The sequence below is a fragment of the Sminthopsis crassicaudata genome, chromosome 4, assembly GCF_048593235.1.
Source record: "Sminthopsis crassicaudata isolate SCR6 chromosome 4, ASM4859323v1, whole genome shotgun sequence".
NCBI lineage: Eukaryota > Metazoa > Chordata > Mammalia > Dasyuromorphia > Dasyuridae > Sminthopsis > Sminthopsis crassicaudata.
Genome location: NC_133620.1, coordinates 453,479,368 through 453,505,451, shown reverse-complemented (window position 1 = coordinate 453,505,451; position 26,084 = coordinate 453,479,368). Strand labels below are relative to the sequence as shown.

Sequence of the window (26,084 nt, the reverse complement as noted above, 5' to 3'; positions counted from 1 at the left end):
ACCTCAGTGCAGAGAGAATCTTTTGCTGAACTTTTGGCATCTGCCTTGGCAACTTCCAAGATAGATATTCCTTTACTCCTTTTCTTATCTCCCACTAATAGGTTTGAGATAGATACTCTTTAAAGTACACACACACACACACACACACACACACACACACACACACACACACAGAGAGAGAGAGAGAGAGAGAGAGAGAGAGAGACAGAGAGAGAGACAGAGAGAGAGACAGAGAGAGACAGAGACAGAGACAGAAAGAGAGAGAGAGACAGAGACAGAAAGAGGGAAAGAGAGAGCCCTGCTGTCCAAGAGACAGGATGAGTGATGTGTTTGGAAACATTCTTGGTTAGCTCCATGTTTTGTTTAGTCAGTGGATTTCAGACCAACTGCTGTTCATTTTAATAATCAATAGTAAGGGGAAATCTCGGGCCAGAGGAACCAGGTCATTTGTTCAGCTCAACCTCATGAGCAAGGCTGCTCCCCTGAATTTCATCAGAGGGGGGAGGCCCTCTCCCTAGGAAGCTAGGACAAAAATGAATGGGACGGCAGCAAGCTTGCCATTGTATCCAGGACCACTGAGCTGGAAGTCAATCCACAGAGCAGGGGAAAGACTCTGGCATCTTCCTTTCCCCCTCTCGTTCCCTCCTCCCCCATCATGGCTTCTCCTCACACACATACACACACAGATGGAGGGGGTCCAGGGATGAAACAGCAGAGAGGGCGGGAGGGAGGGAGGGAGAGAGAGAGAGAGAGAGAGAGAGAGAGAGAGAGAGAGAGAGGGGAGGAGGCGATTTGGGCTCTGGGAGGGTATTTCCCCAGTGAGGCAAGAGCAACCGAGAGCGATTGCCTGGGGTTGCTCCTTTGGGGAAAAGGGAATTGGAATGAGAAACTAAAAACCTCACAGGAGTAATGGATGGGGGAGTGGAGGGGAGTGGAGAAGAGGCTGAAGGAGGGAGGACAGGCAGGCTAGGAAAGGCTGGCGGGGTTCTGCTTGGGCACAGCCACCCACATGCCAGGCTCCTTGTGCTGCCCGCCTTCAAAGAGGGAGCTACGAGCACAGAGAGAGCCCATCCCTGCCTGAGCTCCAGGGCTTCTCCTGCCTGCCCGCGCCCTGGGCGCTTCAGCACAGAAAGCAGCAAAGTTGGCTGCCAACTTGGTTTGCCCTGCCTGGACTGTTCCACTTGGCAGCAGCAGATTGCTCTAGCATAAGAGGCATTCGCTTCCAGCCAAGAGGAAGGAGATCGGTGAGCAAACTGCAAACAAAAAGATGGCTTTCTGAACTGGCTGCCTTTCCACCTTCACCACTCCCTAGCGGGCAGTGCCCCAGTGCCCAGGCTGGGCAGATCTGCTCAGCATCCCCTAACAATCTCCCTCCTGCTCGACCCAGGCCAGGGATGGCAATCTGACATCCCGTCCAGTTCCTCGTTCTCTGTTGCCTCAGTGCCACCTGCCTCAGAGTCAGGAGCTGGCCCACCCGGGGAGCCAGGCAGCCATGGAAAACACCACAGAGACCCAGTTTCCAAAGACTTTGGAACCCGGCATCGCCCTGTCCCTGGACTCACAGGAGACAGAGAAACTCCTCACCAAGGCAGAGGACAAGGATGACAAGTCTCTGAAGGCATCCAAGTCCTTCTCGGGGGCCATGGAGATGGAGCAGAACGGTCACAGTCTCCCCTATAAGTCAGTGTCTGAGGGGCATCTGGAGGCCTCCCCTCATTCTCCTTCCAGGGTCAGCTCCCGGAGGGCATCCTCCATCGCCACCACCTCCAATGCCCAAGACCAGGAGATGCCAAAGGATTACCTCATCTTGGCCATCCTCACCTGCTTTTGCCCGGTATGGCCCCTGAATATAGTGCCTCTGATCTTTTCTATCATGGTAAGTGTTACCTCCCACTCGGAGTGTCCCAAACTCGCCTTTCTATGATACTGCTGCCACTTTTTCTTTGAGAGACTTGTTAAAGATGGATGAAGGCCCTGGGGGGGGGTACTCTCAAGGGAGGGATGCTGAATATGGCAGATCTGGCTTGGAATATTGGCTCTGACGGTTACTTGTCTGGGTACTCCAGGAGTGGAAAAAGCCCAGGCTGAGGAGTCCAAGGAGCCGGGCTAAAGGCTCATCTCTGATGCTTACTACTTGGAAAACCTTGGCCATATTACCCAACTTCCTTGAATATCAGATTCCTCAACTATAAAATGAGGGGATTGGACCAGATGGCCAATGAAGTTTCTTCCATCTTTCTACAACTAAGTACTTAGCACAGGATCAGGAACATAGCAGTCACTTAATAAACGCTTGTTCCTCCTCTTAGTCACTTAGCCTTCCTGGGTCTCAGTTTCCTATGAAGTGGCACTGCCTCCGAGGTCCCTTCCAGCCCTAGCACTGTGATCCTCAGTTTCCTCATCTGTAAAATATTTGTATCACTGACCTCATTTGGCTTTTTACATCTCAAAGCACTAAGAAGTGCAAAGCAATAGTTTCCTGTGCCTGGCTCGATTTTCCGACATGGTGCAAGTGGGGTGGTGGTCACGTTTATGGTTTAGACATAGGGCTCCTTAAACCCTGACTCAGGGCTGTACCAAAAAATGGGAAAGTGCCCTATCTAGGGTCTACCAGTCGAGTTAAGCCCAGCACAGGTATACTTTGGTTTTAGGGAACCCAAAACAAGTGTCTCCTTTGCCTATCTGATTTTGTTCTAATAAATCCTGTCAGAGTATGCTCTGTGTATCTGCAGGGCTATCGGGAAAGGGGGAGGTGAGCAAGAGAAAGTGAGAGAAGTCAGCTTTAAATCACACTGGGCATGAAATCAGAGATATGAGTGGAGGATGCAGATTGTTTTGAAAAATGCTTTTGCTGAATGATTGAGGAGGCTACCCATTTCAGTGCCCAGGTCTGGGAAATTTATCCTCTAGTCATTTTTTAAATAATGGTTTTTTATTTTCAAAATACATGCAAAGATAGTTTTCAACATTTACCCTTGCAAAACCTTGTGTTCCAAATTTTTCTTCCTCCCTTCCTCCACCCCCTCTCTTAGACAGCAAATAATCCAATATATGTTAAACATGTATAATTCTTCTATGCATATTTTCACATTTATCCTACTACACACAAAAAATCAGATCAAAAAGGGAAAAAATTAGGAAAAAAACAAAAAGCAAGCAAACAATGAAAAGGACTATGTTGTGATCCACATTCAGCCCTGACAGTCTTCTGGATGCAGATCCTCCAGTTATTTTTGAGAGGTTCAGGATTACAGTTAAAAAAAAAGTTTGGCCCCATTTCTAGTAGAGACCTAGGCTAGCAAAATTTGCAGCCCTCGCTAAGACCGGGTTCTAACCATGCACCAAGAAATGTCCCATAGGTACAATGAGTTACTGGAGTACAGACTTACATAAACAACCCCCTCCAGGGAGCAACTGGACCCCAGAGAATGGCATGGATGACCTAATAGGCCTTTTCCATTTCTGGTTTCCAAGTGCATTAGTGGCAGCTCCCCAGCTAAGGACTGAGTTGCCTTCTGGTGCAGTCGTCCCAGAGATCAGCACAAAGAGGTTGGTTTGGATTCCATTTCCCCAGGGAAGGGATTCCCCATTAAAAAAAATACAACAACAACAATAACACACAAATGTTTTTGGTCATTGGTGGAATGCTCTGAATATGACACTTCCTTATGTCTCCCTGATCCTAATCCATATCCACTTGGACAGAAGAAGGATACTAGTGCCATGAGGAAGGATCACTTGGTAAAGAAATAACCCCCAACTCAGATAAACAAACTATGTGCTGAAAACAAGGTAAATGGAGGCTTGAAGAGAATCCCTAATCTCAGTGTCAGAAGGAATCATAAATCTAGAAGTAGAAGGGACATCAGAAGCCAGTTAGTCCAATCCCTCTCATTTTGCAGGTGAGAAAGCTGTCCCAAGGAGGTTGAGGTGACATGACTGACCCAAGATCACCCAGGAAGTAAGTGTAAGAGAGAACATGAACTCATGCCAAATGTCTCCAGAGGTATTCTTTCCACTGAACTGGAAAACCCCTCCCAAGTTGAGTTGGATAGCACGTGGAAGTTTTGGGTCAAGTGTAGTCATTAGATTTGGAATCAAGAGACGGGGGCTTTCTTATGGATTCTGAATCACTAACTGTGTGACCAAGGGCAGTGAGTTTCCATTTCTTCATTTGCAAAAGGGGAGTAATACTTGGACTTTCTACTTAATAGAGTTAAAGCATCATCGATGCAGAGCTAGAAAAGACTTTAGAGATCCTGTAGTCCAATTCCCTCACTAAATAGATGAGCCAGCTCAAGGCCAAAGAATTGAACAGCCTTGCATCAGATCACAGAGTCGTAAGTGCTAAGGTGAGGATTTGAACCACATCTACCGACTTCCAGGGCACCAATTTTTTCACTGGATCACGGTTGTTGTAAAAAAAAAAAAAAAAAAAAAAAAAAAAAAAAAAAAAAAAGGATGGTGGGGGGGTGTTTCAGCTTGTCACCTGGAGAAAAAAATAAGTGCTCAGACTCATCTTCCACTTTCAAGGAGACAGTCATTGAATTCAGAATTAGAATTTCAGACAGGAGGAAGAAACAAACAACAAGACAGGATTTCTTTGGATATGTCTACTAACTCAAACATGCAAATCTTTTGAGCAGAGAGGGAAAAAGAAAAGGTAGACACTTAACATATTTAGAGCATCTGACTCGGCCAGGTGGGTGTGGGGGATGGAAGGTGTGTGTGGAGGGTATTGTCGGTTCCTTCTTCTGGGGTGGGGCAGAACCAAACTACTTTTAGTTGAAACAAAAAAATGCCCTTATTCTCTACACCAAAACTCCTTTTCATTATCGCCTTTGGTCCACTTTCTAATGAAGTGGTGACCTTTCTCCTTCTCCCTTGTCTCTGAGGCAGTTAAATAGTGCACTATGATAAGAGACTGAAAGTAGATAGGAGACAGTAGGCAGGAGGCAGTAGATTCGGAGTCAGAAAGACCTGAATTCAAATCTACTCTCAAACACTTTCTAGCTGTGTGATTTGAGGCATTAATTAATAATCCCTTTTTGTTTCTTCCTCTGTAAAATGGGGATAAGAATAGCAATTGCCTCTTAGGATTGTTGTGAAATCTAATGGGATAATATTTTTAAAGTGCTGTATGATGCTAGCTATTAGCTCTTACAGCCTGCTCTCAACTTCACCACTCAATTGAAAATGATCAGTGATTTTTTATCTGTCACACCCAATGGCTTTTTCTCATATTCCTCTAACATAGTCCTCTTGATTACTCTCTTTCCTGGGTTTTAATGATACTGCTGTCTTGGTTCTGTTAGGTCTCTGGACATTCCATTTTTTTCTGTATCCTTGTCTGGATTACGGGTTAGATCTCATTCTTCAAGAATCCAGGGTTCTTACCTGGGCCCTCTTCTCTCTCTCCTCTACTCTCTGTCTCAAAGACCTCATCAGTTCCTATAGGTTCACTTATAATTTCTGCTCTTATAACTCCCAGCTCTCATCCCTCCTTATAGCCAATCTAACACTATCAACTTCTCATTGGATATTTCTAAATGGACGTCCCACAGGTTTGTCAAATTAAACATGTTCAACCGAACCAGCTACACCCAGTGAAAGAACCCTGGGAGATGACTATGAACCACTACAGAGAATTCCCAATTCCTCTATTTTTGTCCACCTGCATTTTGGATTTCCTTCACAGGCTAATTGTACACTATTTCAAAGTCTGATTCTTTTTGTACAGCAAAACAACTGTTTGGACATGTATACATTGCAATGCCCCCAGCAGATCCAGGTAGATTCAAATTATGTATTAATAAATTTTCATTTCTAGGATTCTCAAAGTTGTTTCTATAATAATAGAAGACATATTCATGACCGTCCAGCTTTTCTTTGCTTCCTTGTAGTTTTTTTCTTGTTCTCTATTGTGCACTTTTTACTTTATTCTTTTCCCCCTTTCATTCTCACCTTCCTGAAGTAAGCTACAGTTAAACATGGATATATAATATATACATAATATATAGTATATTACATATATTATATAATATATATATATATATATATTCACACCTTCATCCAAGTCCTTCTGCTTGTGCTCTATCCACTCGACCACCTAGTGCCCTACCTTATTTCTTTATAGATTTTGGAGGGTGCTAGACCCTTCATGGTACATAGATATATTATTCACTATTTAACTCATGCCCGATGTGAGTAGGTTTTCAGAACTATGAGCTCTCCTCTCCCCTTTAATGCCTCTGTGTGGGGTGACTAATATTCCTAAGGCACAATTCTCACCATTCCATGTACCTGCTTAAGAAGCTCCAGTTGTTTTTCTGTTGCCTCTACTATAAAATCCAGGCTCCTCTGTTTGCCAGTTAAAGTCACCCCCAATCTGGCTCCGATCTACCTCTCAAATTTATTGAACAGTATTTTCCTTAATGCACTCTTATGTTCCAGCCAAAGTGATCCTTGCTGTCTCTCAGCATGGCATTGTCTCCCATCTCCATGCCCTTGCCCAGGATATCCCTCATGACTAGAATGCCATCATTTCTTGCCTATGATGTCCATCAGAATTCCTCATGCTCTTCCAAGCTCAGCCCCAATGCCAACTCCTAGAGGAAGCCTTTCCCCTCTCCCCCACAGCTGTTAATTCCTCACTATTGGAATTTCCTTGAATCTTCTTTTGTACAGTTCCCCCCCCTCCCCACCAAATGTAAAGTCTTTGAAGGTGGGATTATAATTTTATACTTGTGTTCCTACTCCCAGAACCCAGTCCAGGGCTTGGCACAGAGTCCATGCTTAATGAATGACTTGTTGACTAATATAATTAATTAAGTTAATTAGATAAATAATTAAATAAGATAGCTAAATTAATTAGACTGATCTTAGGCTAACTTTAAAAGTCTTTTAACCAAGAGCCAGTCTAAATGGCTTATCACCAGAATTTCTGGCCACTGGTGATTTGAATTTTCTTTTACACATCTTTTCATTAAAAAATCTCCTAAGGTTTGAAGTTCAAAGGACTTGGGTTCAAATCCAACTTCTGATATTTACCTAGTTGAGTGAACATAGGCAAGCCATTTAAATTTCTTCAAATCTCAGTTTTTTCATCCCTAGTGCACTAAGGGAAGTGATGTGAGTGGCCACTCAGGGTGAGAAAAGACTTGAGTCCAGGTCATTCTGACTGGAAGGCCAGCTTATTAGCCACCTCATCATATTGTTGCTTCTCCCAATGATAATAGCACTTGACATTTAACGTTTGCTAAGTGATACACATCTGACTTCATTTAATCCTCCAAAAAGTCCTGAGAAGCAGATCCTATGATTATCCCCATTTCACAGATGAGGAAACTTGAGTCTAAGTGATTTGACAGTAGGCATCTAAAGCAGAATTCTAATCCAGATTTTCCTAACTCTGAGCCCAGTGTTTTGTCCAGCGTACATGGTCTCTTTGAGAGTAGAAACTATTTGTCTTTGTATCTCGAGCACCTACTATAATGTTTGATACTTGACAAATGTCTAATAAATGCTTATTGATTGATTGGTTTTTTTGCAGCTTATTTTCTTTTTTATTATAGCTTTTTATTTACAAGATACATGAATGGGTAATTTTTCAATATTGACAATTGCAAAACCTTTTGTTCCAACTTTTTCCCTCCTTCTCCTCCATTCCCTCCCCCCCAGATGGCAGGTTGACAATACATGTTAAATATGTTAAAGTATATGTTAAATACAATACATGTATACATGTCCATACAGTTATTTTGTTGCAGCTTATTTCATGACTCCATGTCTAACGCAGCCTCCTTGCTCCTCTCCTCCATGAAATCCCAATTCCTCCAAAGGGCACCACTGATGCATTTGGATTTCCCTGAACCAAAGAGGTTTTCTTGATATAAGAGATTTAGGGATGGGTAAGAAGAATGTGTCTTCCTTGTGGGTTGAGAAAGTCTGTTCATGGCTCTCTTCGGCTCTCTCCGCTCTGTACATACACATAGCATCAAATGGCTGCAGTTATATTCCCAACTCTCCAACACATTAACTGGGGGTGGGGCAGAGGGGTTGGATGGAGCCCAAGAAAGAAAAAAGTACCCCCAAGTCCAGTTGGAAAGTGTTTGGATACTCAGCTGCATAGATGATCTCATTGGTGTGGTGCTTTTATCCTCGAGATAGATTGTGACCCTTCCATAACTAGTAAGCAGAATTTGAACTCAGATCTTTTGGCCACCTGTTTTAACACAATATCCCCTCTAATTAAAGGTGAATACAGTGAAGAGCAAGCTAGCTGGTGCGGAAAGCCCAAAAGGCAGGGAACTTGCTCTCATTTTTCCCACCATCCAGAGTTAGATTCAAGAGACAAAGAAGGAATTTAAACCCAGATCCTCTGACTTCTATTGCACTACTACCTATCAAATGAGACAATATTTCTTTAAAAACACTTTACAGTCTCTGGCACACAGTAGGCACCATATAAAAGCTTGTTCCCTTCCCTTCCTACTGCTCAGGCTCCTCCAAATTACAGTGTAGTAGAAAGAACAGCACCAGACTTGGAGACATTTGTAGGAGACATTTGCATTGGAGGACTTGGGTTCAAATCCTCATGCTGATGCTTGCTACCTGGAAGGGGTACAGGGCAAACCACGCAACCTCTCTGGGACTCATCCATAAAATCATGCCATTGGACTCAAGGGTCGGTTTCTAAAACAATCCTCCCATACTACAGAGCCTCCAAAAAGACAGGTTCAAGTGCAAGGAGTGGGAGAGCTCACTCACTGGCCTGAGAAATGTCCCCCACATCATCAGAGGCAGAAAATAATTCAAGGAATTTATGACGAGGGATGGCAGGTGGGGAAAAACCAGGAGGGGCTGACTTTGATGGAGAGCATCTGGGGAGAGTTTAAGCAAGCTCCATTTACCTCTACAAAACCCACACATCTGTCAGCTCTTTCGAAGCTGCCCATTCCCTGAGGGCTCCACAATGCTCACACACTCTAACAGGAGGCTATTTGGGTTGTCAAGAAGGTGAGAGGATTCTTAGATGGGTCATGTGAAGGAGGGAGGAGAGGAGGCTGCAGAATCAGGGAGGAGAGGCTAGAGTCAGTGGGTAAAGTGGTACCCAGTTCAAGCCAACTCTGGATTCCCCTCCAACCCCACAAGTTACGGGATCAGTCACTCGATCGACAACCATCATGGGACCTTCACTGTGCTGGAGGCTAGATATATAATGAGAAAAAAAATAATTCATTTCCTCAAGCTTATTGCTCTACGGGAGAGAAGAATCATAGAATGTTGTGGAAGAGTAGTCAGGTGGTATAGTGACAGAATTCTATTCTTGGAGTCAGGAAAGGACCTTTAACTTCTTCCAGCCTTGGTTTACTCATCTGTAAAATGGACATAAGAACATCACTTACAAGCAAAAGGCTGTTGTGAGGATCAAATGAGATCATTTTTTAACCTTAAAGCTCAGTATAAACACTAGCTGTTATTAGGGCACATTATAGCAAAATCAGAAGGAATCCTAGCAATCTAGTGCTCAATCTCCCACTTTATAGAAGAGGAAGTTAAAGCCCTTCAGAGCAGAGGCCCATTGGCTTTTCCCTGACAGGGCTTGAAATATTTAGCTGAATATACTGTTTCTGTGGAGACTCCAGCCCAGTTTGGACAGGTGAGGGGCTCCTGCAGTTTCATTGCTTCTTGTTCGCCAATCCAGATGGTTCCTTGACGACAGGGGGAAGCTGAAAGTGCCGCAGAGGTGCAGGCCTGGCTGGCTGCTCTCCAGGTGGGAATAATACCAAAACCCAGACCGTGCTTTGCTGGCAACACCCCTGGGTGAAAAAGCATTCTTTAACTGCCTGCTTCCTGCTTGGCTGGCAGCTCCTTAGTGAATCTGTAACAAAAAAGCTAAGGGGCAGGGGGAGGAAGGGAAGCTAAGGAAGAATCGAGAGAACAGGTGTCTGGGGCAACATGTGGGATCACAAGGCAGGAGAGGAAAAGATCCCCTTCCCATCAAAAAGGCTCAGGAGCTATGGAAAGAGAGCTAGAGTTGGAGTCAGGAGGTTTATGTGTCAGCCCTAGTACTGCTGCTTTGTGTGGCCATGAACAAATCATTAAACATTCAGGACTCCGTTTCCCTCTTTGTAAAATGAAAGAGTTATATTCAGTGACTGTAAATGTTCTGTTGATCTCTCAATTGTAATCCTTCTCTGGGAGGAGGTTTCTTTTCTGTATAATCCTTTTCTCTGGGAGTAGGTTTCTTTGGAGGCTTCTGGTATCTCCAGCCAGAGCGAAGGTAGTATCTCGAATCCTCTTCTTCCTGAATCCTGGCTCTGAAGTTCTCCTGGGAAGTCTTGTTCTTCTCCCAATCTAGATTGTCTCCTTGCAGACTACCTCTCAAACTCAATCTCCCTGAAGGCAGCCTTGGTGGCTCCTTAGATCCTCCCAGAGAATGGGCTTGCGGGTATTCCAAAGGTGTAAACTCCTTTCAGAAGACTAAAGGTGTGAACTCCTTTTAAAGATATGAGCTAAAGGTGTGAATTCTAAGCTAGAGAATTGCCAAGTATCAACTTACCACCTAGTAAGAACCTAACAAGTGATATCTAAGGTTTCAGCCGACTCCAAATAACCACCACAATTATAATAACAAACACTTAGAAATACAGTTCTTAGAGATTTATAAAATGCTTTACCTACATTATTCCATTTGATCCTCAAACTCTGATAACTGGTATTATCTTCAATTTACACACGAGTAAATTGAGGCTGAGAAAGGTTAAATGACTATGCAGCCTGTAAGTGGTTGAAGCTGAATTTGAACTTAGGTTATCCTGATTCCATGTCCAAAACACTCTCCTCCAGTCTTAGAAATGAAGCCATGGAAAACAAGACATCTGGTGTGGAAAGGCCAAATATTACTATCCTTGCTTACATCCCTCCTGCCAAACAAGAAAATAAATAAGTACAGCTTTTAGACCTCTTGGGTTAATAATAATAATAATAATAATAATAATAATAATAATAATAATAATAAAGCCTGACAGATGTTATCTGGACTAGAGAGAATGCTTTCTAGGTAAGATTGTCTTTTATTGAATTTACCCATCAATCAACAATTCTTAAGAAGCTATTACTTACTAGGCACTGTCCTAGGTACTAGGGACCCGAAGATAAAAATGAAATAGACCTTACTCTCAAGGAGCTTACATTATTTAGGGGATAAATGAATATAGAAGGGCATGTACAAAATAAAAACAAGGTAATGATGGCGAAGCCATAGCAACTGGGGGGACCATTTGCAAGGGGACACTTGAGCTAAGCTTTGAGGAAAGCTAGGACTTTTAAGAGGCAGAGGGAGTGATAGTTCTGCAAAATAATGGAGGCTCAAAGTGGAGTCTCACCTATGAGTAGTAGCAAAAAAGACAATGTAGCCTAGGATTCATGGATATTTGTCCTATCAGTCTTTCTGGAAGGAAAAGTGGTTCTAAATGTCCTTCAGTGTAGGGAGAAGAAGCCATTCTCTGCCTCATTTCTTACCTAGCCTTAATTATTGATTTGGAATTGCCTCAATCAAACTGAGGCTTGTTAAAGATCTTAGCTTAAAAAGGCCAAGATCTCCCTCTGCATCCAGGGCCATCTCCAGTCACTGATCTACATCTGGCTACTGGACCCGGGGGGAAAGTGAGGCTGGTGACATTGCATAGTTCTCTCTCACTCAAATCCAATTTACTTGTATGTCATGACAACATCTCCTTGATGTCATGATCCTGTTTGAGAAAGAAGAATAAGGAACAACAAAAGCCACTGCTGATTTCTAAAAAACCTTCTCCACTGATTTACTAACCCTCTGGGGAAGAGTGGAAGGTCTCCTCTTCTGAGTCTATTCCCCAGAGGGGTGTTATCAGAAAGGGCTGAGGACTGCTGGGAGAGTCTGAGGCTAGTTTTGTGGCTAGATTAAGCCTTTACATCAAAATTAAGGGGAATGAGTGAGTCACTTATGTCAGCAGTAATACCCTATCCATTCTCATTTACTCCTCACAGGAGGGCAGAGATCCCAATCAGCCTCACAGATCATAGAGCAGAAGGATCCTTTACACTTGTTGCCATTCACAACCTTATCTTTCAGATGAGGAGCCTGAGGCCCCAGGAGGTTGAGACTTATCTAAGTTTACACAGTGCACGGACAGAAACAGGCTCTTCTCTCTGTGACCCTGATGAATAGATGATGTCTCATGTTCAGTGCTCATTGATTCTTGAATTTATACAATGTCTGCAAATGTGCAAAGTTTAGATGAGACAGAACCTTGCTCCTCACAGACACCATCTCTAGCTACAGGTCAGAGGTACTAATGTGGAAGGCTCCTCAAGGCTTGAAGTCAATATTCATGCTGTGCCTGCTGAACCTTCTGAGAGAAGTATGGAAGAGGCAGGGCTTAAATAATCCACCATGTTCAGGCACTCACTAGGCTTTCCTCTGGCTGGCCCACGCTGTGGGGATCATCTGAACAGCTTATTTCAAACTCATGTCACTCCCTGGTATCCTTCCACCAGGTCTTTGATATCCTTCCACCAAATGGGTTTTAAGAAAGTCATCTATTGGTCCCCACCCCATGCCTCTCACACTTCAACTTCTATTCAGGAGATCTGGGTTTGAGATCCCAACTCCTGGACTTGCTTTCTCTCTAGGTTTCTATGGTGGTTGGGAATTGGCTAAGGATTTACAAGCACAGGGCAAAGTGTAACAACACTGTTCAGTTTCTTGATATTTAGGATAATGCCACAAAGTCCTAAGGGGATAGAATGTTTTAAACTCCCAAATCCTATCTTGGAGTGAGAGGTTGGGCTTTTTCCCTCCTCCCTCAAACTAATCAATCAATCATCCATTAATAAGCATTTAGTAGATACCTATTCTGGGCCAGTGTTTGGGGTGAGAAAGACATGAAGCAATCACCATCGCTGAGGAGTTTATATTTTGGGAGAGAGGGAGGGAACAAATGTGCACACAGCGCAGTGGGAGGAGTGCTGAATATGGCAACCCGAGTTCGTGGGATCTGAGTTCAAATATTGGCTCTATTACCTGAGTGATATTGTGCCAGACCTTGAACTCAACCTCCCTGGAGCTGTTTCCTAAATGTAAAACAAATAGGTTGTATTAGATGAGTGGCTTGAACAATATAAATGATTCACTCCTTAATTTTGATGTAAAGGCTTTTCTGGCCACAAAATTAACCTCAGATTCTCCCAGCAGCCCTCAGCCCTTCACTGATAACACCTCTCTGGGGAATAGACTCAGAAGAGGAGACCTTCCACTCTTTTTTAGTGGGTTTAGGTAAGTTGGTGGAAAGCTTTTTCGAGATTAGGAGTGGCTGCTGTTGCTGTTGTTTGTTGAATGGACTTTTTGCACTTTCTTTCAGCTCTAGGTCTTTGGTCTGTACCTTGGATCCTGGCTCTTTCCCCCTTAGTTTTCATATAGAATTTCTTATTTTTTTCTTAGCTGAGGTATTTGAGTAAAATGCCTTGCCCAGAGTCACACAGCCAGGAAATGTTAAGTGTCTGAAACTAGATTTGAACTCAGGTCCAACTGACTTCAGGGCTGGTGCTCTATCCACTGCACCTCCTAGCTGCCCCTCCCTTCCTTTTCTCATCTGTAAAAGGAGAAAGTGAGGCTAGATTTGGAAAATCCTCCTAGTTTTAGATCTGTAAGTTGCTATGAGTAGATACAGACATAGTAAACACAAGGGAAAGGAAGGAATTACTGTGGGGGAGAGGTGAAAGTAATCAGAGAAAGGTCCATGAAGGAGATAGCATTGATGAGGCATTGGGGAGAGGGTAGTGGAATTGAAATTGGAGGTTCAAATCCCAGCTCAGCTACAGACTCCATGATAGCACCTCTTTTTGCAAGTAATAGCACCTCTTTGGGTCTCACTTTTTGTCTGGTTTCCTAGATGCAATGACTTCCAAGGTCTTGCCTACCAGCTCTAAATCTTCCACCCTTTGATCCAGCTGGGAAGTTTAGGAAGGGACACCCAGAAAAGCCCTGCCTGCCCCAGGCAAAGGCCTCTCACAGGATCTCAGCACTCCCAATCAATCTTCTCAAATGGAGAAAGGAACCTAGAATAGCTAGTGTTAATGACTCACATTTATATAGTGCCTCCTATGTGCCCAGCTCTGTGCTCAGTGTTTCACAACTATTATCTTATTTGGTCCTCAAATAGGTAAGTGCTATTATCCTTACTTTACATATGAGGAAACTGAGGCAAACAGAACAAAATGAGCAAAACAAGTTAAGTGACTTGCTCAGCCAGAATCAAACAGCTAATAAGTGTCTGAGGCTGATTTTGAACTGACTCTGAGCTTAGAGCTCATTGCACTGTGCCGGCTAGCTGCTACCTAGAGAAAGTTCTGGGGAAAGGGAGGGTACAAACATAGCTGTGTCTTTGATGGCCAGTTTTTCAAACCGTGCGACTGAGAGACCATGACGGGGTAAACAGTGTCAGAAAAGGCTTCTGAGAACTTATGCCAGGGACAAAGAACAGGGCGTGTCCTAGGACAGGGATGTTCAATGCCGTATCCTCATCCTTTACTGACTGTGAAAGGGACGCTGTTCCATCCTGTGGTGCTAGAATAGAATTTTTACACATATTCCCCCACTTAATACTTTTTTTTTTTACATTTGCAATTACACATAAAGATAGTTACAAAATCTCATAACATTTTGAGTTCCAGATTTTTTCCTCTCCTCCCAAAGGCAGTAAACAATCTAAGTTTATATATATATATATATATATATATATATATATGTATATATATATATATATATATATATACAATAGTTAAACATATTTCCATATGAGAACAAAAAGGAAAAACCACAAGAAGTAAAAAAAAAATGGAAAAAATAGTCTGCTTATTTTTACGTTCAGTCTCCACAGTTCTTTTTATGGATGTGAATGGCATTCTCTATCACAATATATTGGAATAATCTTGGATCTCTTCATGGCTGAGAAGAACTAAGTCTATCATAGTGGATCATCACATAATCTTGCAATGACTGCATACAATTAGAACAGGAAAACTGTAACTAGGACAAGGCAACCAGGGTCTAAGTCCCAGAGTACTGAAATATAGAGGTCCATTGACTTCAAGGATACTCTTTCAGAAGGTAGAAATAACTCATCTTAGTACGAAGTCATTAAGAATAAGGTGTTATCAAATGATGCTTCATCACAATCCCCTCCCTGCCCTCTGCCCCCTAGATTGACTCTGTCCTTCTCCCTTCCCTGGTGGTAGCTTTCTGGCAGTGGCCTCGTGGCATGCAAGGCTTCTGTTTTTCTCCAACAGAGGAGACAAAACATATGCATGGGTAATTTTTCAACACTGCCCCTTGCAAAAATTTCTGTTCTAACTTTCCCCCTCCTTCCCTCTAATCCTTCCCCCAGATGGCAGGTAGACCCACACATGTTAAATATGTTAAAGTATATGTTAAATCCAATATATGTATACTTATTTGTACAGTTGTTTTGTTACAAAAGAAAAATCTAAATCTGATTTTTCTTAAACTGCCACACTGGCTCAATAACTTTTTTTTAATAGTTTTTATTTACCAGATATTTGCATGGGTAATTTTACAACATTGACAATTGCCAAACCATTTGTTCCAATTTTTCTCCTCTCCCCAGATGGCAGGTCGAACAATACATGTTAAATATGTTAGAGTATAAATTAAATACAATATATATATATATATATATATATATATATATATATATATACACATATACACATGACCAAACAGTTGTTTTGCTGAACAAAAAGAATCAGACTTTGAAATAGTGTACAATTAGCCTGTGAAGGAAATCAAAAATACAGGCGGACAAAATTAGAGGGATTGGGAATTCTATGTAGTGGTTCACACTCATCTCCCAGAGTTCTTTCGCTGGGTGTAGCTGGTTCAGTTTATTCCTGCTCTATTGGAACTGATTTGGTTCATCTCATTGTTGGAGAGGGTCACGTCCATCAGAATTGATCATCATATAGTATTGTTGTTGAAGTCTATAATGAACTCCTGGTCCTGCTCTTTTCACTCAGCATCAGTTCATGTCAGTCTCTCCAGGCCTTTCTGAAATCATCCTGCTGGTTGTTTCTTACAGAACAATAATATTCTATAATATTCATCTACCACAATTTATTCAGCCATTCTCCAATTGATGGACATCCACGTAGTTTCCAGTTTCTGGCCACCACAAAGAGGGCTGCCACATTCTTGCACATACAGGTCCCTTTCCCTTCTTTAAGATCTCTTTGGGATACAAACCCAGTAGTAACACTGCTGGATCAAAGGGTATGCACAGTTTGATAACTTTTTGTGGCTCAGTAACTTTTAACTAACAGGGATCATTGGTTCATACACTTATTTTTTAATGATTATTTATTTACTTTTTAGCATTCATTTTATTTTTTCACTTTCTAATAGTATTTTATTTTTTCTCAGTTAATTACATGTCAAGATAATTTTTAGCATTCATTTTTATAAGATTTTGAGTTCCAAATTTTTTCCCTCTCTCTCCTGATCTCTTTCTAAAATGATAATGAATTTGATATAGATTATACACCATGTGAACATATTTCTATATTAGTCATGGTTGCGAAAGAAGAAACAGATAAAAAAAATACAAAAAGGAATAAAATAAGTGAAAAAAATGTGCTTTGATCTGCAATCAGAGTCCATTGGTTCTTTATCTGGATGTGGGCAACATTTTCCTTCATGAGTCCTTTGTACTTGTCTTAGATCATTGTTTTGTTGAGAAGAGCTGATCATCAATCACACAATAATGCTAATACTATATACAATGTTTTTCTGGTTCTGTGCATTTTACTTTGCATCAGTTCATATACTGACATATATGTCATCCCAGGTTTTTTTCCCCCTGAAATCTGCCTGTTCCTCATTTCTTATTGCACAATAGTATTCCATTAAATTCTTCCACCATAGTTTGTTCAGCCATTCCCTAACTGATGGGCATCTCCTCAATTTCCAGTATTTTGCCACCACATAAGAGGCTGCTATAAATATTTTTGCACTATTAGTCTTTTTACCTTTTTTAATGCTTAGGGTTTATTAAAATTATTTTTGAGTTCCATATTCTCTTCTTCCCTCTAGTTCCTTCCCCATCATTGAGAAGATAAGGAATATGAAATCAAATATATATGTGGAATCATGCAAAACATTTCCATGTTAATTGTCTTATAATTATAGAAGTGAAAGGGACTGGAGCAGTTATTTGATCCAAACATTTCATTTTATATATGAGAAAAATCAGTTGGAAATACTTAGATAAATCTGCTAAGGTCCCACAGGAAATAACATCAGAGATGGGATTTTTTTCCCCTCTTAACCTATAATTTTCCTGGATCTTTTGGTCTCATTTGTTGAAAGAATGTCAAAGTTACTATGATTGGTCACCAAATTAGGATCTTGTACTTGATGGTTACAATTACGTCACTTAAACAGAGCTTCAGCAGCTACAGCTGGGTCAACTCACCAGGGGGAACGGGAAAGGATTTCTTCCATGTACAGATGGAGAATGCAGGGATTTACTTCAGTGCCAGCCTAGGCTTTCGTGCCAATAAAGGGATCTCATGTGCCCCAGTTCAAATTATACTAAAGTTAATGATGGCCATTGCAGGCCCTCCTGCAGCAGAAATCCCATCTCTTGCAATCAGTAGATATTCCCTAAGCTGACCCTAAAGCTCTGCTCACAGCAGACATGAATTGTTGATGACCCTCAGGTCCATGCCATATTATGGCTTAATAAGCATCAACTAAGCGCTAAATATTGGGCAAGTAGGCCATGCAGTGAACAGAGCACCAGGGATAGAGGAAGGAAGACTCATCTTCCTGAGTTTCAGTCTGGTTCCAGAGACTTACTAGTTGTGTGATCCTGGGCATATAACTTAACCGTGTTTGCCTCAGTTTCCTCACCTGGAAAAAAATGATCTAGAGAAGGAAATGGAAAACTACTTTGATATCTTTGCCAAGAAAATCCCAAGGGATCACAAAGGGTCAGACTCAATTGAAAAATGGCTGAACTGACCTGAAGCACCATGTGCAGACTAGACTCAGGCTATAGAGGACAGAGAATGCTAGTATAGTCCAGCCTGAACATGGAAACAGGACAGGAAACATGACATGAGTTCTTAGCACAGAGAATAGTGTGCTAATATTGTCATGTTTCCAGAGAGCTTTACCCAATGTAGGACCTGCCACTTGTTGCATTGTGAAAATCCCTTCACTTCCTGGGACTCAGCTTCTTCAACTGTAAAAGGACAGAGCTAGGTTTGGGGGTCTCTGAATTTCCTTCCAGCTCCAGCTCAATAAGCCTCGGAATCTAAACCAAATTTCCTTTGATTCTCACTACAACCCACTAAGATGGACTCTGTAGATACAGTGGAAAGAGGATTGGTTCTGGACCTGGGTTCAAATTCTACTACTGATGCTTCCTGACTGTGTATGATGTCTCTGAGCCTCAGTTTATCCTTTGTAAAAAGGAGTTGGACTGGATATGGCCTCTGAGGTCTCTGCCAGCTCCAAGAGCCTAAGATCCTTAAGTTATAGATGAGATTTTCTAGAAGTCCAGTGACTTGTCTGTGATCACTCCCAGAGTACAAAGCCAGGTCTCTTCTACCAACAGGTGCAGAGCTTTCTCCACCATAAAACACTGACTCCATTCCCTCCTTCCATGGGGTGGCACAGACTCTTTAAGTGACTTAGGGGAATGAAAGAGGCACTCAGTATTCCAAGGGATTCAAAAGGACTCCATTAGAAGTATGGGCAGATCAGGAAGACCTGAGTTTAAATCTGATCTCAGATACATCTTAGCTGTGTGACCCTGGCAAGTCACAACTTCTGTCAGCCTCAGTTTCCTCAATTATATTCCTCAATTATAAAATGGCAATAATAACAGGACCTAACTCCCAGGGTTCTTGTGATTATCAAATGGGACAGTATTTGTAAAGCGCTTAGTCTGGCGTGTAGTAGGTGTTTAATAAGTGTTTGTTTGCAATGTTATATGACAACCAATTGTCTTTTTAAAAAATGTATATCTTTAGATTGACAAAACATATGCATGGGTAATGTTTTCATCATCGACCCTTGCAAAACCTTCTGTTCCAAAATTTCTCCTCCTTTCTCTACCCCTTCCCCTAGCTGGCAGGTACATCCATACATGTTAAATGTATTAAAATACATGTTAAATCCAATATATGTATACATATTTATATAGTTATCTTGCTGCACAATAAAAATTGGATCTAGAAAATTTTTTTAAAAAACCTGAGAAGGAAAACAAAAAATGCAAGCAAACAGTAACAGGAAGAGTAACAATATTATGTTGTCATCCACACTCAGTTCCCACAGTCCTCTCTCTGGGTGTAGATGGCTCTCTTCATAACAAGATCATTGGAACTGATCTCAATCATCTCATTGTGGGAAAGAACCATGTTCATCAGAATTGATCGTTGTATAATATTGAAGTTGTCGTGGACAGTGACCTTCTGGTTCTACTCACTTCCCTTAGCATCAGTTCCTGTAAGTCTCTCCAGGCCTCTCTGAAATCATCCTGCTGGTCATTTCTTACAGAACAATAATATTCCATAACATTCACATACCACAATTTATTCAGCCATTCTCCCACTGATGGGCATCCACTCAGTGTCCAGTTTCTGGCCACTACGAAAATGGCTGCCACTATGACAATCAGTTCTGAAGGACATGACACTTTCCAACAATGAGATGATTGAGGCCAGTTCCAATGATCTTGTGATGAAAAGAGTCATTTACCCCCAGAGAGAGAACTGTGGGGACTGAGTGTGGATCACAACATAGTATCTGTATGCTTTTTGTTGTTGTTCTCTTGCATTTTGTTTTCTTATTCATTTTCTTTCCTTTTTGATCTAATTTTTTTTGTGCAGCAAGAGAATTGTATAAATATGTTTACAATATTGGGTTTAACATATATTTCAACATGTATAGCATTAAAATTATGGTACATAGTAGACACTTAATAAATGTTTCTTTCTCGTCAAAATTTTTTTTCTCACATCTCCTCCAACATTTGTCATTTTCCTTTTCTGTGAGATTAACCAATCTGACAAGTATGAAGTGTTATCTCGGAGTTGTTTTGATTTGCATTTCTCTCGATAGTGATTTAGAGCTTTTTAAAAATATGTGATTACTTGATTATTTTGAAAAAAAAAAATAAGTGTTTGTTTTCTTCCTTCATAGAGGAAATCCCAGAACAGGGCCCTCCTTATTAACATCTTCCTCTACCTTCAGGATCCATAAGAGCACAGACCTGGAGCTGAAAAGAGCCTTTGGAGTCATTGAGTTCAACTCCCTTATTTTAAAATTAGGAAATTACATTTGAGAGATGTAAGATGATTCATCCAAGATCATGCAAGTAGTAAGTGGTTGGATTCTTTCATTTTACAGAGGCTGCATGGAGTGCTGAACTTATTCAAGAAAACCTTGGTTCAAACCTACCTGTAGGCATTAACTAGCTGGGTGATCCTGTCTCTTCTGTGACTCAGTTTCCCCATTTTAAAATCAGGGGGTTAGATTCAGTGCTCTCTGAGGTCCCTGCTATTCTCTATGATCCTATGATAAAAAGGCACTTATCTAGAGTCACATGGGCAGCAAGAGGAAGGACTGGGAGAGGAATGAAGGTGCTGGGATAACAGAGTTCAGCCCTGTTAAGGGCCATCTCCAGCCTTTGATGCTGAACCTCTCTTTACTCCAAGAGCACAGGAGAGTAGTACAGGTTAGAGCCAAGGCTGTGTCCAAGGTTGTCCAAGTCTTGACTGTCTTGCTCAGCAGGTGACCTGTTTTTCTTGCCTTTTCTCCTTCCCAGTCGAGAGGCAGTGTACAGCAGGGAGACCTAGATGGGGCCAGGAGGCTGGGCCGCCTGGCAAGACTGCTCAGCATCGTCTGCGTTGTGCTGGGAATCCTCATCATCGTCATCTATGTGTCGGTCAACTTCACAGGTGAGCCTCCCAAAGGCTGCTGGAAGTCCTCCAACCCACCTTGCAGACACCCAAGTTCTAGACCAGCAGAGAGGAAAGAGAGACCCCCAAATGCAGACCCCTGACCCTCAGAAAACAGTGGGCAAGTGAGGGTGGAGACTCCGGATGAGTCACACACTTGGGAACTCTCTAAGGTGTTCAGGGTGGCTCTGTGTGCACGAGTAACAGCAAGGTCTCCTGCTTCACCCACTTAGCTGACTGGCTGGGGGAGCCTGGGCAAATCACTGAAATTCTCTGAGGCTCAGGTGCCTCCCCTGGGGAGAAAACGGAGGGAATAATAGCACCTCTATCACAGGGGGTTAGGAATAAACAAGGTAACATATTAAAGTGCTTTATCAATGCAATCATGGAGGTAGTTACTGTTGTTATGGCTGGACTGGGTGATCTGGGTCAAAAAAATATCAGACCTGTGATTTCATTGGTATTTGGGAAGTTCTAATGAAGAAACTTCCATAGGTGCAAATGAACACTAATTGTGCAGTTACTGGCTGAGAGAGCTGTCTAAGGTCCTGACACATTTCAGTGATTGGACCTGGGTCCCACAAGCAGTATTTTTCAGAGGTGAGAGTTGAATCCAGAACGATTAATTGATAAACATTGGTTAAGCACTTAATATGTGCCAGACACTGTGCTAAGAAATGAGGATCCAAAAGGAGGCAATAGTCAGTACCTGCCCTCTGGGAGTTTACATTTTAATGCGGGGGGATAACATGTGAAAGGAGATAATTAGCAGAGGGAAGGCAGTAAAATTAAGAGCTGGGGGAAGGCTTCTTGTAGAAGGTGGACTGAAGCCGGCTGTCCCTGTCTTTTCCAATGACTCCACTACCCATTGTCATAACTTTCCAAACCAAAATATCCCTCTGTGGCTAACGTGTGTGGTCTCCTCTTAACTAGGATGTAAGTTTCTTTTGCAGAATCAGGCAGTAGATTCACTTTTATATTTGTATTCCTAGGACTTAATACAGTCCTTGACATACCTTAGAATTTAATAAATGCTTTTTTCATTTATCCATCCATCCATCCATGCACCATACCAATTTCCAAGGGATTTTTTTTAAACATAAGATTTTATGTATTGAGATGCATTGCTGTACTGGGTGACCTTGCCTTAGATTCTCAGTTTCCTTTCTTGTAAACTGCAGGATAAGCTAAATTATAATAAATATATAAGATATATAAATAATATATGCACATATTATTTATATATCTTATTTATATATAATATTTATATTATATATTATTTATATGTGAATATTTAATATAATAGAATATAATTAATATGTTATATATTATAATATAATATAAAAATAATGAACAGACAATAAACATAATATGAAATATAAATATAAACAAATATATATAAATGTACATAAATTTATAGTAAATATATATATGTATATATATATATGTATAAATACATTTGTAAACTGAAATAGATGGCTTGAGATCTTTTAAATTCTCAGATTCTAGGACACTGAGACTTCTAAATTTTCTCCAGCTCCAAATCCTATGGTCCTAAAATATTTCACTCTTTTGCTTCCTTATCTGTGATATCCTTCAGTTTCCTTATCTGTGAAATGGGGATAATTCTTACCTCGAAAGATTGTCTTGAGGAACAAAAAGCAATTTGAGAATTGGAAAGTCCACCATACGTAAAGGCATTATCTACAGAACAGAAGCAGTGGAAAGAGTGACTTTGGAGGGAATTGGCCTGGGTTCAAATTCTAGCCTCTGTTACTTGGCAGCTATATGGCAAATGAGTTAACTTTTTTTAAGCCTCAGTTCCTTCATCTATAAAATGGGGATGATAACATGTCCCTTCCTCACAGAGTTGTCGGAAGGACAAAAATAAGAACTGTCTGCTCCATCCTTTGCAAATCTGAGAGTGATGTGAAAACGCCCATTGTTACAAAAGCCGCGTCACGCACAGAAAGCAGAACTGGGCCTGAATGTGGAGAGGCTGGCAGCGTTTGTGAATTCAGGGAGTTGGAACAGTTGCTGTTGAGTAGCTAATTTCCTGCCTGTGGTGCCAGGAGGCACTAACATCAATCTCTTCCTGATGGGGGAATGGAAGCCCAGAGACTCCAGGGCTCCCAGGGCAGAGCCAAAGGCCCATCTCTCCTCGTGATGGCTCTAATGCATTCCCTCTCTCCATCCCTACTCTTCTCTCTGCATTGCCATTACATAAACAACCACTTTCCTAGCCATTTTCCCTCAAGATGCCCGGGAGAGTGATTGTTATATCCCCATTTCACGGATGAGACAACTGAGCCTGGGAGCACTTCCCAGAGTCACACTCTTTCCATTAGACTCTGTTTCTTACTGGACTGAGCGTACCACTGAGCTGACCGACCTCATCTTTGTCAGGGCCCCCAGCTCAGTCATTCTTCTTTACTGACTAGAAGGTGACCGACCGCCCTTCTATAAGCCAATAAGAAGATGACTATTGCCACAGTTCTCCAGTGGGGGGCCCTGGAGATACAGGTTAACTGGAGTGCAGTAGAAAACACTGGATTGGTAATGGAGGACATGGATTCAAATCTTGATTTTGCTATTTATCAGCTATGTGACTTTGAGAGATTCAATTTAATTCAGTTCTATACTTATTACAGCGCTGTGTTGGGTACTGGGGGAGAAAGGAAGGAGTCAACATTCTACTGGGGGATGTTACCAGTGCCCAGATAAGAAAATACAATGTATGCAAAGGTACAAATAACTGAAGAGAAAGGAGAAAACTTTACCAGAAGAAAGGAGGGGGCTTTGAAGGAAGCCAGGCATTTTGGCCTGGTGGACAGAGAGCTGTCTGGGTTCTGAAGGCCAGAGGATCTGCTTTCAAATCTCACCCCTAGTACATATTGGGTTTCTCATGCTGGGCAGGCTGCTGGGCCTCAGTGCTCCAGACAACTCTCCAAAAGCATAGGTTGCTCCAAAAGAAGGTTGCCGTACTGGTAAAGGGAGTTCCCTGTACTAATGAAATCCCAAGTCCAGTTTCTATCCCTAGGGAGCTGCAAAGGTGTGGAGGTGGGAAGTTGATTGTTATGTATGTGGTACAATAGGTGGACTGGAAAGGAGAGTATATAGAGGGGAAGTAAGGTGAGAGAGTTTGAAATCCTAGGTTGAGGATTCTGTATTTTATTCTAGAGGTAAATGGGAGCTATTGAAGATGAAAATTTTTGAGGGAGGGTGGGGAAACACAAGAGCCAGTTTTAGGAATATCAATTAGTTCTATGGAAAGTGAATTAAAGAGACCATCCTCTCTGGGCCTCTCTAAAATGAGGGTCAGGATGATCTCTGAAATCTCTTCCAGTTTCAGCTCCCATAGGACTATGGGCCCAAGCACCCAAATGGAGAGAACAGGCTCCCAGATCCCTAAATATACCTCCCTCTGAAGCCTGCCTTCCTTGTGGCTTAACTGATGTGACAAACAAGGCTGGGTGTTACTTTCATGAAATCTTAAATAAACAAACTGGAAGCATAAATGAGGCTCTCCTCTCCCTTGGGAAACAAATCTCTCTTCGGCAGTAAGCCGGGCGCGTAGGGAGACACACTTGTTTCTCGTGGTCACTGGGGGACCAGTTAGCACGCAATGTACAAAAGAGAACAGACCGCATGCAGCTGGGCGTCCTATCTCAGCATCCACAGAAGGCATCGCTATCAGTCGTAGCTCACAATCTGATCCGGCTTGATACAACGCCTCCTTCCAAACAGTTCTGTGTAGTAGGCAATGGAAATGGTCTTCTCATTTTATAGATTAGTCACAAGGCTCAAGATTTAGAGACCCTTGAGATATTTTAGTCCAATTCTCTCATTTTCTTCTCTTTTTAAAAACTGGCGCTGATTAAACTTATCCATTTTAATTTTTTATCGATGTTTGGGTTTTCCATCTCCCCAGCAAGCCATCTTTTACAATAAATACTTAAAGAGAAGGCAGGAAAAGCAGTTTAGAAAAAGCAATCAACAGAAATTGAAAGGAACATTATTCCTCATCCCTTTCTCTTAGTTCCACAAACAAGGGAAGGAGGCACCTATTCTCAGCTCTTCTTCAGGGCCTCCATTGGTTATAATAATTATGTTGTATTCAGTTTCTTTTCTTTTCCCCCAAACCTCTCATTTTATAGAGAAGGCCCAGAGAGGCTAGAGTCACACAGCCAGGGACTCCTCTCCCTTGTTACTGATGGTTTTAGATAACAAACAAACAATATAACAAAATACAAACAAAAACAATGCAACAAAAAACTACTCAAAAAACCTGGACATCTGGTCTAACGTTCTCATTTTGTAGATGTAAAACTGAGGCCCAGAGAAGTCAGATTGATTCCCTTTTTAGGGTTCTGCTCCTCAATGTTTCTTTTTTTTTTCTCTTACAGTCTTTAAGAAGAATTAGCCCAGGAATTTCTGGAAAGAGGCAGGCACTGTATAAGGTGTCCCCTTGACTGGATTCCCCAGTAAACTGAGGAGGCCCCCGACCACTCATCTTCTGCATCATCCATCTTGTGTAAGGTGTCTTGGGGAGGGCATGCAGTTATTCCCCAAGTCCTTGAGTGGTGATGCTACACCCCCTAAACTACTCACTCAACCATGGACTGAGAAAAGGGCTTGGATTTCAAGGAGAAACAACAATAATAATTTGCAATGATTATTTTAACCTGGACCCACTGGGAAAGGACAAGAAGTAGCCAAAAAATGTGGGGAAAGGAGATTTATTTCCAAAACTGAAAAACAAAGGGAAATATCTCGTAGAAATTTTCTGACTTTTTTTTTTTTTGCTCAAATCATTGGGTTTTTGTTTGTTTGCCTTTTAATCAGCCAATAATGTAACTCAACCAACAAGCTGAAACTGCCAGACAAAGAAGAAATATGCTTCCAAAGTCAGGAAAGTCAGAAAAGTGAAGGCTCAGTGAAGCAATACAAGGCTCTTCTGGATGTCAACACAGACCTGAATATGGTCATGAGAAGCAGAGGAGGCAAGGAGAGGGACTTTCTTTTTTTGTATTTTTGATGAAAAAAAAAAAAAA

General features: G+C 41.8%; 1 protein-coding gene across 1 annotated transcript; it reads left to right on the top strand.

The window, feature by feature from the left end:
• Positions 1-817: 817 nt before the first annotated feature.
• Positions 818-26,084, top strand: TRARG1 (trafficking regulator of GLUT4 (SLC2A4) 1). Its single transcript, XM_074263805.1, has 3 exons — positions 818-1,876; positions 20,898-21,030; positions 25,437-26,084. The coding sequence occupies exons 1-3, from the start codon at positions 1,493-1,495 to the stop codon at positions 25,451-25,453; spliced, it is 534 nt and encodes a 177-aa protein (XP_074119906.1). The 5' UTR covers positions 818-1,492; the 3' UTR covers positions 25,454-26,084.